We start from the raw sequence: 14,434 nt of genomic DNA, 5'->3' as shown, positions 1-14,434 counted from the left end.
GTATGCAATATCCTGAACAGGTAAATCCATAGAAACAAAGCAGATTAGTAGTTAGTCAGGGGTTGGGAATCAGGGAGTGACTGTTCAGTGGGTACTATGTTTCCTTTTAGGTGACGAAAACAATATAGAACTAAACAGTGGAGATGGTGGAAAAACCTTGTGACTGAACATCTCTGTGCATTGTACAATTTAGAATGGTTAAAAGTGCAGCGCTCAGTAAGCTGTTTACAGATTTTGGATACTAACCCTTTATCTGATATGTCAAATATCTTCTCCCATTCCATGGGTTGCCTTTTAGTTTTGTTGATTGTTTCCTTCACTGTGCAGAAGTTTTTGTTTTTGTTTTTGTTTTTTTGTATCTTGATGAGGCCCCAATAGTTCATCTTTGCTTTTATTTCCCTTGCCTCCAGAGACGTATCAAGTAAGAAGTTGCTGAAGTTGCTGCCTAGGTCAGAGAGGTTGTTGCCTGTTTTCTCCTGTAGGATTTTGATGGTTTTCAGGATGAGCACTGGGTGTCGTATGTAAGAGATGAATCACTGGGTTCTACTCCCGAAGCCAAGACTACACTGTATGCTAACTCACTTGAATTAAAAAAAAAAAAAAAAGTGGGGCGCCTGGGTGGCTCAGTCAGTTAAATGTCTGGCTTCATCTCAGGTCATGATCTCATGGTTCCTGGGTTCCAGCCCCACATAGGGCTCTCCGCTGTCAGCACAGAGCCCGTTTTGGATCCTCTGTCTGCCCCCCTCTCCCTGCCTCTCCCCCACTCACTCTGGCTCTCTCTCTTTCAAAACTAAATAAACGTTTAAAAATAAATAAATAAATAAAATAAAATGGTTAAAAGTTTATGTTCTGTGTATTTTACCATAATTCAAAATCACAAGTGCACTCCCTAATCCCATCACCTATTTCACCTGTCCTCTCACCTGCCTCCCCCCTGATAATCATCGGTGTGTTCTCTACAGTTAAGAGTCTTTTTCCTGGTTTGATGTATGGAATTGTTGAATCACTATATTGCACACCTGAAACTAATATAACACTGTATGTTAACTATACCAGAGCTAAAAATAAAATAAAATAAACAGAACACAGGAAAGAATAAAAACACTGATATCCTTTTAAAAATCAAAAAGCAAAGAACATCCATAACTAGCATGTTTCCAAGTATCACTCTCAGACTACCTAGACCAGGAACACTCAGGATAATTGATACAAATGCAAGTTCCTAGGCTTACCCAAGACTCACGGAATTAGATTCCCAGAAACCTGTCCTATTATCCTTTCAACAGCATCTCAAATGACCTTTGCACACAGATTTGAAAAATCAAACTAGAAAACTCTTGATATGGGAACTATTTCCTCTATGTCCCCAGCCTAATAAAGCCCTGCTCAATATAGGCTTTTTTTGTGGACTGAATAGACAAATGTTAGTTTTTTGGGGTTTTTTGTTTCGTTTTGTGTTTTTTAAAGGGAGAACACGGTCGTCTCCCTTCCAGGCATCTGGGACTATGTCACTTACGAGGAAGAGTCCCTGCGCTGTACTTTGAGCTTACACTGTGAGTCTGCTCCACTGACCAACAGGGCAGGGCATGGGGGGTGGCCCTGATGGGAGTGGGGGCTGGAGTCCCCTTTGCTCTCCATGGAAAGGCAGGAGAGGTCACCCAGAGAATTTATAGATTTTCAAAAGAGTATTTCACCGTTACCCCTTCAACCCTTCTGGTGTTGCAAAGGAAGATCCACACTTCACAGATTTTGTGCGGATTAAAGTTACGGCCTCTGGAAATCATCATTAAGACACAGAGGGAAGATATCAATCCATCGTGTCACTGATTACAACCAGGGCTACAAAAGTCTTGCTTTCAGAATTGCGTGATGCTGTTAAGTGGATAGTGGAGTTGTAATCCGCTCCCGAAGGTTTTTCCATGCGTGCCACACAGGTCACCAACACAGTCTACACTCTAGATGGTTCTCATTAGCATAAAATCCTTAACTTTCAGTTTTGAGGTGAACATCTCAACAAGCCCGTACATTTATACAGTCCATATTAAATTTCTGCTGCCACAGGACCGTATGGTAAGAAGTGAAAATTGGACGGGATTAAACATTAAGAGGCAAATGACAAAGTAAAAACCCATAGATACAGGAAAAGAGTACTTTTGCACAGTGTTGAGACTGTTCCCTTTCTGGGCACCTGAGCAAATGAAACACATTCTTTGTGGCTACTTTAGTTCCAAAGTTCTTTCCTGGAAAGGTCCTGGAATGATTTCCATTGGTCTAGAATCCACGTGCTCAAACACAGTGCTGTACGGAAGCAGCTTTAAAGAGGGGGAAGGTGGACAGTCATACTTGAGGAGTAAAAGCCATTTCCAGGATTATCTGCCATGTTGCTTGGGCTTTGCCAATCAAGATGCAAATACTCATGGAACAGCATCTACCCTGTGCAAAGTATTTTACCCAGCGTGCTGGGAATGCAAAAACAAAAGCTTAAACTGACTACGATCCCCAAAGAGGTTTACAGTCTGCTTTTATCATTGAGTCATGTCACTATGCAAACAGATGGGTCCGGCTGGTGTATTTGTCTGAGGATAATGATGGAGAGACTAGAGGGCAGGAGAGGACCAGCCACACCTTTAAGGCTGAGGGAACATTCAAGACACAGGATACATTAAAGACAGCAAGCCTGTCTAAAGAAAAAGGCTAGGGGCGCCTGGGTGGCTCAGTCGGTTAAGTGTCCGACTTCAGCTCAGGTCACGATCTCGCGGTCCGTGAGTTCGAGCCCCGCGTCAGGCTCTGGGCTGATGGCTCAGAGCCTGGAGCCTGCTTCCGATTCTGTGTCTCCCTCTCTCTCTGCCCCTCCCCCGTTCATGCTCTGTCTCTCTCTGTCCCCAAAATAAATAAACATTAAAAAAAAAAAATTTAAAAAAAAAAAAAAGAAAAAGGCTAAAACAGGTTTTTGTGTGCCTCCTTTCAAGCTTACTTTCAAGGCCATTCGAGGGCCCACCCCAAAGTATTTTTAACTTATCTGAGTCTGGGCAGTTTTCTGAGAATCTTGTTCTCCTGAAAATATTTCAGGGAGGGAGGTAGATTTTCATCCTCTTGCTTCATTTTTCAGGACCTTAGAGAGACAGAAGAACCACCACTCATCGTGTTGCATGACACAATAGGACCCAGCGACTTGCGTCTGGTTTAGGTGGGGAGGTTTAATTACCAACCGCGTGGAACACGCAAGTCCCACCTGTCCTGTCCGACTTAGGACAGGCTTGCACCTGTGCAGCCGGGTCCCCAAACAGCTTCCAACATTTGCATCCCACCGGCCCCTGCACCAACGCCTGTGCCTACCCCGGGCGTCCCGAGCCCCGTCCGTGAAAGGAGGGCACCAGCAGGTCCTGACGTGGTGCCCCGGCCAGCCCGGGAGGCCCACTGGGCTTCCCCCCCCAGGAGGTGTCAAAGGGCGGAGAGGACTAGTAAAAATAGCCCCTTCAGCTCCCCTAGGCGGTCGTTAATTAACAAAGAACAACGGTCACGGTTCTCCAGGCTGCCCTCCGGCGCGCGCACGGCCAGGCTCTCAGAAGGTGGCAGCGTCCAGAAAAAAAGAGGATGTGTCCTGGCAAAAAACCCCCCTGTCCCCAACACCGATCCCCACGAGTCCACCTCCTTCGGAAGCCCCCGAGGGCCGCGGACCCACTGGCCCAGGCCCTTTCCCTAGGGCGCGGGGCCGGTGGCCAGGAACCCCACCCCTTCAGGCCCAGGTCCGGCCGGGCCCCCAGCGCGCGGCGCCCCCCGAGGGAGGCGCCACCCGCTCCGCGCGTCCAACCCCGGCTCTCCGCGCCCCCGAGGGAGGGCCCGCCTTGCACCCCGCGCCCCGGGGCGGGCGCGCGTCGGGTCTCGGCGCGCTCGCCTCTCGCGGCCGGCGGGGGAGCGTCAGGGCAGAGGCGGGGTGGGGCGCGGTTAAAAGGCGCTGCAGGTGGGAGCCGGGCCTGCACGCGAGGCCGCTTCCGACACCGGCTCCGGAGCCGCGGCGCCCCGGCCCGACCTGCCGCCCGGCTGCCGCGCAGGACGCCGCCCCGCGCCGAGGCCCCCGCGCCCCCCGCGCCCCCCGCGCCCCCCGCGCCCCGGCCGCCGTCCAGCCGAGCAGGTAAGCGGGTGCCAGGCGCGCGGCCGCAGGCGCGGCGGCCCCTGGGTGCTGGCTGCGGGCTGGGGGACCGGGGGGGGGGGTGGCGACGGGGGGCGCCCTCTCGGCCCTCGGCGCGCAGGCTTTGCCTCCGAGGGCCCCGCGCGGGTGAGGTCTGCAGCCCGTCGCCTCTGTCGCCCCTGTTGGCGACCGCTCCAAGGTGGGCCCTGTGGCCGCAGGGCACAGTCGCCCTCCCGGCGCCGGGCGGCGGCGGGGGTGGGGGTCGGCGCGTTGGGGTTGCCCGGGGCAACCTTATCGGCCGGGGATCCGCATCCTCCCGCGACCCCCGGGGCCACGGCCGCATGCCGCCCCGCAGCGCCTGGCGTCCTCCGCGCGCCCGGAGGAACGAGGACGGACGGCTCTGACTTTTACCCCGGATGGTCCCCCTTCGACTTGCACAACAGGTTTTATAAATACACCAACCGTGTGCATAAGCGGCCGAGGTGCGGACCTGGGCCCCTTTCCCCCACTTGCTTTGCCGCGTTTTGGATTTTCTTTGCTTTTACCGAACACCGATGAACCCTGCTTGGAACGTCCCTGCTTGGGGCAAAGGAAGGCCGGTTCAACCGGGCTAGTGGGTAAGTCCCAGGTAGAAGTGACCCCTTTGGCTGCGTGATGCGCGCCCAAAGAACTTGGGAAACGCAGATGACAGGGGTGCAATCACTGGACAATTACTGGACAACAGTAATTAAGTGTCATTGGTGACACATCTCAGTTGAAAGGTGGAGGCACCAGAAGGGACTTCCTGTCTGGTGAAGGAGCGGTCCCAGGTGTTACCTGTAGCCTGTGTTTGACGGGGGAGCGGGACTGACCTGAGGTGAGTGTGGCCCGAATGCAGTCAGGGACACCTGGCCCAGCAGCCACCTTGGCGTCGCCCAGGCGCAATCTCCCCGTCAGTTTAGGGCCTGATTGAACGTCACCGTGCATCGTTGTTCTTTCCCCTCAGTAGACATTACGCCACAGAAGTATTTTCTTGCTCCAGTTCTAGTCGAATCTAACCAGTGTTCTAGAAGAAAATGTCCTGCCCGGATGCAGTTTCCTTAGAACTGCGGGATGCCGCTCAAACTGCTCCTGCCGAGAGCTTTGTCTGCGGCTTGGACCAGGCTGAGGCTTTGGGGGTGATGTCTGGATCCTGCCAAGGACGGGAGAAGGAAGTCATGAAGAGAAAACATCAACACTCCCTAGCCTGTGACGTAACTGGGGTGGGGGAGGGGAGGGGGTGCAGGGCTCCCCATCCCTGCCCCGCAGAGACCCAAACTGGGAAGACGCTGATCAGTCCCGCTGTTCCACTGGTGTTTTTATTTTAAAACAAACCCCGGTACAGGTAACAGCGAATTCATTTTCTTTTTCTTACTTTCCTGAATTACAACAGCTTTGAGAAAGAAAAGACCTGCGGAAGGTCTGACTAAGCACTTCAACGGGTGAACAGAAAATTCTTGCTCGCAAACCCTCACTGTGCATCTTTGATCCAATCTGAATATTCCAGGAGCTATGAGTAGTCTGTAGACATTAGTTAAAATGTTAAACAGAATAAAATGGTGGGAAAATAATTTTCAACACACGTGTCTTGGCCATGAGGACATAATCCTCCCGATGGCTACGTTAAGATATATTAAGATTTCTGTTTAACTTGCTTGAACTGTGAGAATGTATGGGCCCACAGAGTGCCTTTTCCTTTTTCATTTTCATGGGCATTCAACTCAAGGTAGACTTAAATCTTTGGAAAGGGCACAGGTTTGCTTGAATGAACAGAGACTGCTTAATGGAAAATTTAACTCTTTGAATTCTTTTCTTTTTTAAAAAATATTTATTTTTGAGAGAGAGAGAGAGAGGGACAGAGCACAAGCAGGGGAGGGGCAGAGAGAATGGGAGACACAGAATCCAAAGCAAGCTCCAGGCTCTGAGATGTCAGCACAAAGCCCAACACAGGACTCGAAGTTGGGAACGGCGAGATCGTGACCTGGGCCGAAGTTGGACACTTAACCGACTGAGCCACCCAGGGGCCCCAACTCACTGAATTCTTAAATGGATTAAGAAATACGTGTAATTCTATGAATTGTCCATGCTTCTATTTAGACTACGTGGATAGAAAAAGTTCTTTCATTTTTATTGAGTTAATTTTGAAGAAGTACATAAACCCTAAATCCATTTTAACACAACCTGTTACTCTGAAAGGACAGTTGATGACATTTTAAGTCATTACATTTAAAGGACAACCTAAGGTTGTCCCCAGGAAGACCTGGATATCTGTTGAGAGACAACAAGATTCTTCTTGATTAAAGAGTTTGAGATTTTTTTAGACTGCCGATTTGAGGGAGAAAAGAGCATATCCAGTTTTTCAAATTCCCTTACCCCCTTTTTTAAGGAATGGGCTCGAGGTTTGGGATTGGGGATCACAATTATGATCTTTGATAGGGGAAAGAATCTACATTAAAGATTTTAGTTTTTTAGTTTTATTTTATTGGTATATAAAGTAAGAAGCATCAGGAAACTGGCGGCCTCTAGACTCCCTCATAACAGTTCTGGGGATAAAGAAAAACACCCACAAAGGTCATGCAATAGACACGTGGGGAGTAGTTCGATGAATATGGCCACATCTACTATTTTTCCCTCAACAGGTGACACCCTCACTGACCTCCAGAAACTGCGTAGAGATTTATATTCATGTCGTTACTGTGCCCTGTTGCCTTCTAAGCAATCAGATGGTGTAGAAGAAAGCCTGAACCCTTGAAGAGGGACCCTTGCCCTAATTCTCCTCCAGGCCAATACCCTGTGACTCCTTGAAAGTAAGGCTCAGATGTGCTTGTTTCGCTCTGACTTTGTCTTTCATCAATATAAATCTCTTCAACTACCTAAAGCTACTGTGGAAATCGGGAGGGATGTGCTCTGTTCTCAGGCCTATCAGATATTCAATGAATATCTTTGAAAGGGTTAGCCAAATGGGAATAGAACTTTCTAGAAAGATGATTTCCACCACTTGGAAATCTCATTGGTGTCTGCTAAGGGGTAACACTGTAATTGTAAAGTTTTAGTTTTCGTTCTGTCATCAGTGAAACTTAAGATGGCATTTTTAAGCCAACTACTTAGGATGAAATTTTTAAGTTTTAAAACAATCAGAAAATCGTATTGCTGAAGCAGAATGCCCATAGACTTAAATTATTTGAATTGTAAAAGGGAAGAACAACCTAACTTCAGAATACTGTGTGTATCATCAGAATGAGATCAATTGTTTACCTATTCCTAGAGCAAAGTATTCCAGCCTGGAGCTTTCGTATCAAGAATGCAATGTTTTCACCACGATTAGATATACCAGAAAACCAAAGACAGTTTTACCTTTGTATCTTGAGGTGTAACCACATTCTTGTACGGAGACAAGACTACGGGAGCTAGGCATATGTATTATTTCCTTAAAAGAGAGCCAGAGAAGCTGGTTTAAAATAAAGCTCTCTGGTTGGCAAAGAAAGAGTTAATATTCTACTTTTTGTTGAAGAGTCTCCTCCCATTGGCTGCAGCCTGCCTAAAGCATGAAAGGAAAGAGGTATTTTGTTTACCGACACCAACTGCAAAGGGTTTCAATGGATGCGGTTGTTTTGGAAAGTAATTTTCACAGAGTGTTCGGCCATCAAATCCTCAACCACAGTGCTGATGGAAAACTACCCCAAGAGTTACATTTTTATAGGGCAGACACAGAGGGGATCGGGCCGTGGGCAGTCTCTTCGCCCCAAGCCAGAAGTGGCTTTAACCCACTGAAAGGCCAGGTCAGGAGGAGCAAGTGGAACCAAATGTCCTCCTTTCAGCCTTGCTGAGTCTTCTGCCCTCTGTCCGCTCCTTCCTCTCCTGGGCTCCTCGAGTGGGCAAAGTGTCCTGGGGGCAGCCAGGTGTTACCAGTGGCTTCGGCAAAGCGTCAGGAAGTTTGGGGCGGTCCCTTTCCCTGACTGGCTCCTCATAGTTTGTGAGGCAGGCTGTCCTTAGGTTCTCAACACTCAGAGAGTGATATGCAGGACCCCTGCCCCCGGCGTGCTTGGTGAGGCCCTGAGGAAATGATGTGGACTGGACCAAAGAAAGTTCTCAGTGTAGGAATCATGGGCCAATTCACTCAATGGCTTTCCTACCGCGCACTTAGGGCAAGGGAGCGATGGAGACTGTGGACGGAGACTGTGGACGGAGACTATGGAAAGCAGTGCTTGCTGTCGAGCCATTTCTACTGTGATCAGTGATAGGGACTCTGTTGCTCCTGCAGGAAGATGCTACAGATCAGGTGGTTTGCCATTAGCCTGATCGTCTTGAGTGACCGGTAGGCAGGACACACCCGTATTTGGGTTTAATCACTCATTTTTCTTAGTGCCCTAGGCATCTCTTTTTCTCCCTTTAAAGGCACAGGTAAATTGCTGATTTTTAGTGGAAGTCAAAAGTATTGTAAAATAGATGATTCTCTGTTCAGCTTTGCTACTTTGATAGAGCTTCAGAATGTGTGATTTGGGCACCCAGAAAAGCCAAAAGATATAAACTGTTATCATAATTGTCCGTTTTTTTTTTGTTTGGTTTGGTTTTGCTTTTTAAGAAGGAGAAGACCTAAGGTGCAGATGTCAAGGATCCTGCTTCTAGAAAGCTGGGGACCATATTCTTGTGGGGAAAGCCTCTTGACCCCTCCAATGACTTCAGCCTTTCCAGATTCCTTCAGACTGAGTTGTCCTTTGACACCTGATCGGTTTGCTTGCTAGAAGAGCAGGTAATAGGTGACCACAGGCGTGTCATTGTTCAAGAAGGCGGTTGATAAAGAACTCAGAGGGAAAACACAGCCTTCTTACCTTTGGAGGAGTTTAAATTCTCTGTACTTTGGAGGGTTTGGGAAAATGTGAACTTTTATTTGATAAATCAAAAACTTGTTGAATGTGCACTGAGTTAAACCAAATTGCAATGGGAGATGTTCATTGGTTACAGAATGTCTTCATTTCATAAACAAACCAGAGTGACCCCCTAGGTGAACAGCTGCTGTAACATATGTGTAAACATCAGGTTGTACGAGTCTCTACCTCCTGAAATGCTTCCAGGATAGAAGAGCAACAATTAGGAAAATTTATTATAATGACTTTCAGTAGGGACTAAAACTTAATTTTATAGTTTGTATTACCCAAGGTGAGTTTTTAACATCAAAGATACATGTACTGGGGACATTGAAAATCTCTTTCTCAGAAAGTACACACTAGCTCCCCACCTCTCTTATACTACGTTAGAAATAATTTTTAGGGTCATCTGGGTGGCTCAGTTGGTTAAGGGTCAACTTCAGCTCAGGTCATGATCTCACGGTTTGTGAGTTCAAGCCCCGAGTCTGGCTGTGTGCAGATAGCTCGGAGCCCGGAGCCTGCTTCGGACTCTGTCTCTCCCTCTCTCTCTCTGCCCTTCCTCCCCCCCTTCTCTCTCTCTCAAAAATAAGTAAACATTAAAAAAGAAATAATTTTTAAAATAATTTCTCTTTGATAAAGAAGGGAGAGTAAAATAAGAGTTTCTGCCTTTTATCTGCTATCAGTTCAAATTATACCATCTGCTCCAAGCATTGGGCCCACCCCTTTCTTTTCTTTTGACCCAAGTTTATCATATTTTTCTTTCTTTTTCATGTTTTTTAAATTTTATTTTATTTTATCTTATTTTATTTTATTTTATTTTTTTTTTGCCTCATTCAGTAATTAAACTTTTTGACACTGTTGTTACAAGCCTGGGCCCCTCCATTGTGTGGGGGGGTTGGGGTTGTCTTCCATCATCTTGTCAGTTGAAGATCTGAGCTCCTCAGAGCTGCTGGCAGTGTCCACCCCCCCCCCGAGAATTGTCTGACAAACTTTCGAGCCCTTGCCCCCCCAGCTCTGCCTTCCAAGTCCTCAGCTATGGAATTCTACCTCCCTTTTCATTTTCATTGAAAAATTAATATGCTTCTCAAAGTCTAGGCTAAGTTAAAACCACGATTTGAGTTTTCCTATCTGGGCCACAATGGAAGCTTTAGTTTGGATTCAAGACTTCAAATGTTCTTGTATTCTGTGTTAGAACTTTCAAAAGACTCCCATGTCATTTGAACAACTACAGACATTTTGAGGTTCTTTACTGCTTTTTGGCCAGTGGAGTTGGAATGGGCCAATACGCACTGAATCCTCCAGAATGATTTTTCAGCTTTCTTATTCCCAGCTCCACCTCCTTCGCCTTGGCGCCTGCCTGCAGGGTCTGGGAGTCCTGAGTAGTCTGAGGGTGCTGGCTTGTTAAGTGCTGGTTTTTAACTCCTTCTTCTGGATTATTCGAGGAAAGAATAAGCATCTTGTGAGATTCTGTGATCACTTTAATTATCCTGCCTTCCGGTGACTTGTCAATCAAGTGCAAGTGCAGGTGCTGAAGGGCCGCCTCATGGTCTCCTCCCTATTGCTTTCTCTTTGAGAGCTCTGTGCTCCCAGCTTACCTAGTTGTGATCTAACGCCTTAAACTTCGTGGGATAGGAACGCATCTCTGTCTGGAAGCTCTTCCCAGCGCCTCTAGCCCTGACGCCCCGACATCCCCCACCTGCTCTGCATCTCTGTTCAGAGCCTACTCAGCCCTGGGAACTGGACTATGTCTTGAGATGCAAAGGTGAAATGGCTGACATGTATATACAATAGACACTCAATAAATGCTTACGGGAGGCCTGGGGATCGTTATTTACTTGGCTTTGGCGATGTGGTGCGAGGAGGGGTTTTCCTATAATCGGGCTCTGTATGCTTCAGCAAGAGAAGGCGGGGGAGAAACTCACGGTACAGAAACTTCTAGCTATGCCCCTGCTTGCCCTCCACTCCCCTCCACCTCCACAGCATGTGCCCCCTACTTCCCCTGCCCAGTTCAGACAGGAGGAATACATACACGTGTGCAAGGTGTGTGGTGGCATTATCTCCTTGGGCCTTGTGTCCTTCTGAGGAAAAGGTAGTGTCTAAAAGCCAAACCAAAGGCAAAGACAAATTTCCCAGAAAGCCAGCTAAAATGGAGGTCTGCCTTTTATACTACAGAGCTGGCTGACTTCATTAGTGTCAACGAAGGGTCTTGCTTCTGGGGCACACGTCAGTGCCTAGCCCTCCTGGGGACGCCGAGGCTGCCTCCCGCTACCTAGCTGCTTCGAAGAGCAGCACACGTGACTCAGGGGAGGCAGAGCTGTGGGCCAGAGGAGGGGCCCAGGAGGTCGGGGGGTCAGCCTGAGGAGAGGCCTGACCCCAGCCCGCAGTCAGATACAGGAAGGTCTCCCTAAGACCAATGACAAAAGGACTTTGGTGTCGCCCTCAGCCCCTAAAAAGGTTTGACAAGCTGTGTGAGTCTGTTTCTCTGAAAACAGGGACTTCACTTTCAAAAGATTGCCAGAGTGGTGGTGTTTCGTTTAAGGCAAACGCCGATTCGTTCTCTCGTCTTCTGCAGCAACGTAGGGTCAGAGGGCATATCCGTGTGAACTGTAGCAGAAGTTCCTGTGGAAGTCAAGAGCGTTTTCTCTCAGCACGCTCAGTCAGTGCTCAGTCAGCAGGGAGGGGAGCCCTACCTGGCAGCAGCCACCGGTTCCCTTCACCCGTGGCTCCTGGGGCTTGAGCTGTCGGGGAGGGAGCGCTGTCACCAGTCCTGGTTACCATGGAAACAAGTGAGCGCTTTTCGTAAAAGCTCATGATACTCTTGGAAGAGGACCTTCCAGTGGCGTGTGATGTCAGGGCCCCTAAGAACACAAGATTTCAGCAAACGATGTTATTCAAACTAGAGACGGCCATAAATATATTGTATAAAGTAAGCCAACAAGTATTGGGGGTCCCTTCCCCCTTCCGAGTCTGCCGGGTACACCACTGTAGGTCATTCCCATGATTAATTTTTTTTCTCTTCAATAAGCCACTTAGTAAGATCCACTGTTGAACTTCCGTGATCCCCTGGGCAAAACGAAAACTGATACGATACTTAAACTCATGGTGGATAAGAGAAAACTTGGAAATGTATTTGTTTACCTGAGTTCCTGGGTTAACGTCCAACAGCAACCTAATATATAATCTGAATTCAGTGGAATCTGGATGATCTGAAACCCGTTAACAGTTATTTCTGATTCAAAATGTTAGGATGCTTTTCGAGCGGGCATTCCTTATCAGAAAACCTACTAACCTAGGGGGTTGAAGTTATAAAATATCACAGCATCCTCTTAGGGAAATTTGCTTCCGTCTGTAATATAACCGTACTATTTCATAAAACTCGAAGGAGCTTTCCATTAGTTAACCTTTGCTAATGTTTTCTGTTTAGGAATAAGCCAACACAATGGACTGGGGTACCCTGCACACGTTCATCGGGGGTGTAAACAAACACTCCACCAGCATCGGGAAGGTGTGGATCACCGTCATCTTCATTTTTCGCGTCATGATCCTCGTGGTCGCCGCTCAAGAGGTGTGGGGTGACGAGCAGGAAGATTTTGTCTGCAACACGCTGCAGCCAGGGTGCAAAAATGTGTGCTATGACCACTTTTTCCCTGTGTCCCACATCCGGCTGTGGGCCCTGCAGCTCATCTTCGTGTCCACCCCGGCCCTGCTGGTAGCGATGCACGTGGCCTACTACAGGCACGAGGCCGCCCGCAAATTCAGGCGAGGAGACAAGCGAAATGAATTCAAAGACCTCGAAGACATTAAAAAGCAGAAGGTCCGGATAGAGGGGTCCCTGTGGTGGACGTACACCAGCAGCATCTTCTTCCGCATCATCTTCGAAGCATCCTTTATGTACGTCTTTTACTTCCTTTACAACGGGTACCACCTGCCCTGGGTGTTGAAATGTGGGATTGACCCTTGCCCCAACCTTGTCGACTGCTTTATCTCGAGACCCACTGAGAAAACCGTGTTCACCATTTTTATGATTTCCGCATCTGTGATTTGCATGCTGCTTAACGTGGCCGAGCTGTGTTACCTGCTCCTGAAAGTGTGTTTTAGGAGATCAAAAAGAGCACAGACACAGAGAAATCACCCCAATCATGCCCTAAAAGAGAGTAAGCAAAACGAAATGAACGAGCTGATTTCAGATAGTGGTCAGAATGCGATCACGGGCTTTCCAAGCTAAACATTTCAGAGCACGGTGTGGCCGACTCATAACAAAAGTGGTGTCTTCTCCTGAAGGCAATGCCCACCTAAAAATCCCCTCTATAGACTGAAGACTTTGTCTTTATAAATGGCTTTCATAATCGATAGACACTTGCGTTAACTTTTTCTAGAATAATTGGTGCAGTAATACGCAACGTAGTCGAGTATGTGGTCCGTCTCTGAAAACTAAGACACGATTGCCACTGTGCCTTGAAGTAACCTTAACACGTTAAATGGACTGTCTTAGTAGGTGTTCCCCGAAAATTGTGTAACTGTTGTTGGTAAAGAACATTTATCTAGAAATTGATACTTTGATTAGTAAAAGGTATTTTTATAGGATTGGAGGTTTTAGTTCTGACTTTGAATTCATATATTTTTATAATGACTGGTCTCTCTTACCTGGAAAAACAAACGATGCTAGCGTTAGGACGGTGCCACACGATCTAAATTTCGAACTTGTGGAGAGTCCGCCTTGTTGTAAGTAGCGTGTTGTGTGGTCTGCTGACAAATGTACGAGCTGTCGTGGTACTCTTAAGGTGGACGTTGGTCATCGTACAACACGTTTTTATCGCCTTCCGGATGTAGACAGAGCTGTACGGGGAAGCGGGGCGCTTCTGGAAACTGGCCGATGTGCAGCCGCGGCGAACGGCCGGAAGCAGAGCGCTCGCCTCAATAAAGACCAGCCCGTGGCTTACCTTTCGCTCGCGTGACGGGTTTCTGTTCTTCCGGCGTCCGCGCAGCCGCCTCGCGCGAGGACGCGTCGGTTGGGTGGCTTTGCCGCGTCGGCCGCCGGTTGCGCGGGTGGGGGCGCCCGAGGGGTCGGGGCGGACTCTCGCGGCCTCTGTCGAACGAGCCGAGCCGCGGTCAGCGGCCCGCCGGGCCTCGGCGGCCGGGAGAGGATCGGGCCGCGTCAGGACGCGAGGGACGCGCGAAACGCCCCCCCACGCCCCCCGCCCCCCGGGTCGGGGCAGCCCGGGCAGAGCGGAGGCTGAGGAAGCGGGCAGCGGCTGTGAGACGAGGCTCGCCTCAGAGGACTCGCTCGTCACCGGCGCCCTCGGGGCGTGTGACCCAGATGAGCGCCCGTGGCTCCCTGCCCGCAGGCCAGGGATCCCCAGACCGAACGCGGGTGCCGGTAGCGTGGGTGCTGGCGAGTCCGCCGGGGTCACGGTCCGGTCAC

General features: G+C 48.8%; 1 protein-coding gene across 2 annotated transcripts; it reads left to right on the top strand.

Moving 5' to 3' along the window:
- Positions 1-4,093: 4,093 nt before the first annotated feature.
- GJB6 (gap junction protein beta 6) lies at positions 4,094-13,957 on the top strand. 2 transcript variants are annotated; one of them, XM_032595332.1, is made up of 3 exons: positions 4,094-4,132; positions 6,787-6,954; positions 12,437-13,957. In XM_032595332.1, the coding sequence occupies exon 3, from the start codon at positions 12,452-12,454 to the stop codon at positions 13,235-13,237; it is 786 nt and encodes a 261-aa protein (XP_032451223.1). In that variant the 5' UTR covers positions 4,094-4,132; positions 6,787-6,954; positions 12,437-12,451; the 3' UTR covers positions 13,238-13,957. The 2 variants fall into 2 exon arrangements, with proteins under 2 accessions (XP_032451223.1, XP_032451310.1); XM_032595419.1 differs by lacking the exon at positions 4,094-4,132 and adding an exon at positions 4,543-4,746.
- Positions 13,958-14,434: the final 477 nt, after the last annotated feature.

Source organism: Lynx canadensis, chromosome A1 (genome assembly GCF_007474595.2).
Source record: "Lynx canadensis isolate LIC74 chromosome A1, mLynCan4.pri.v2, whole genome shotgun sequence".
Taxonomy (NCBI): Eukaryota; Metazoa; Chordata; class Mammalia; order Carnivora; family Felidae; genus Lynx; species Lynx canadensis.
The sequence above is the reverse complement of the archived record's forward strand: the minus strand, read 5'-3'. Positions and strand labels throughout refer to the sequence as shown.

What these genes read in the sequence shown, in the direction of transcription:
- GJB6 (XM_032595332.1), top strand. Translation starts at nt 12,452, where the DNA reads ATGGACTGGGGTACCCTGCACACGTTCATCGGGGGTGTAAACAAACAC.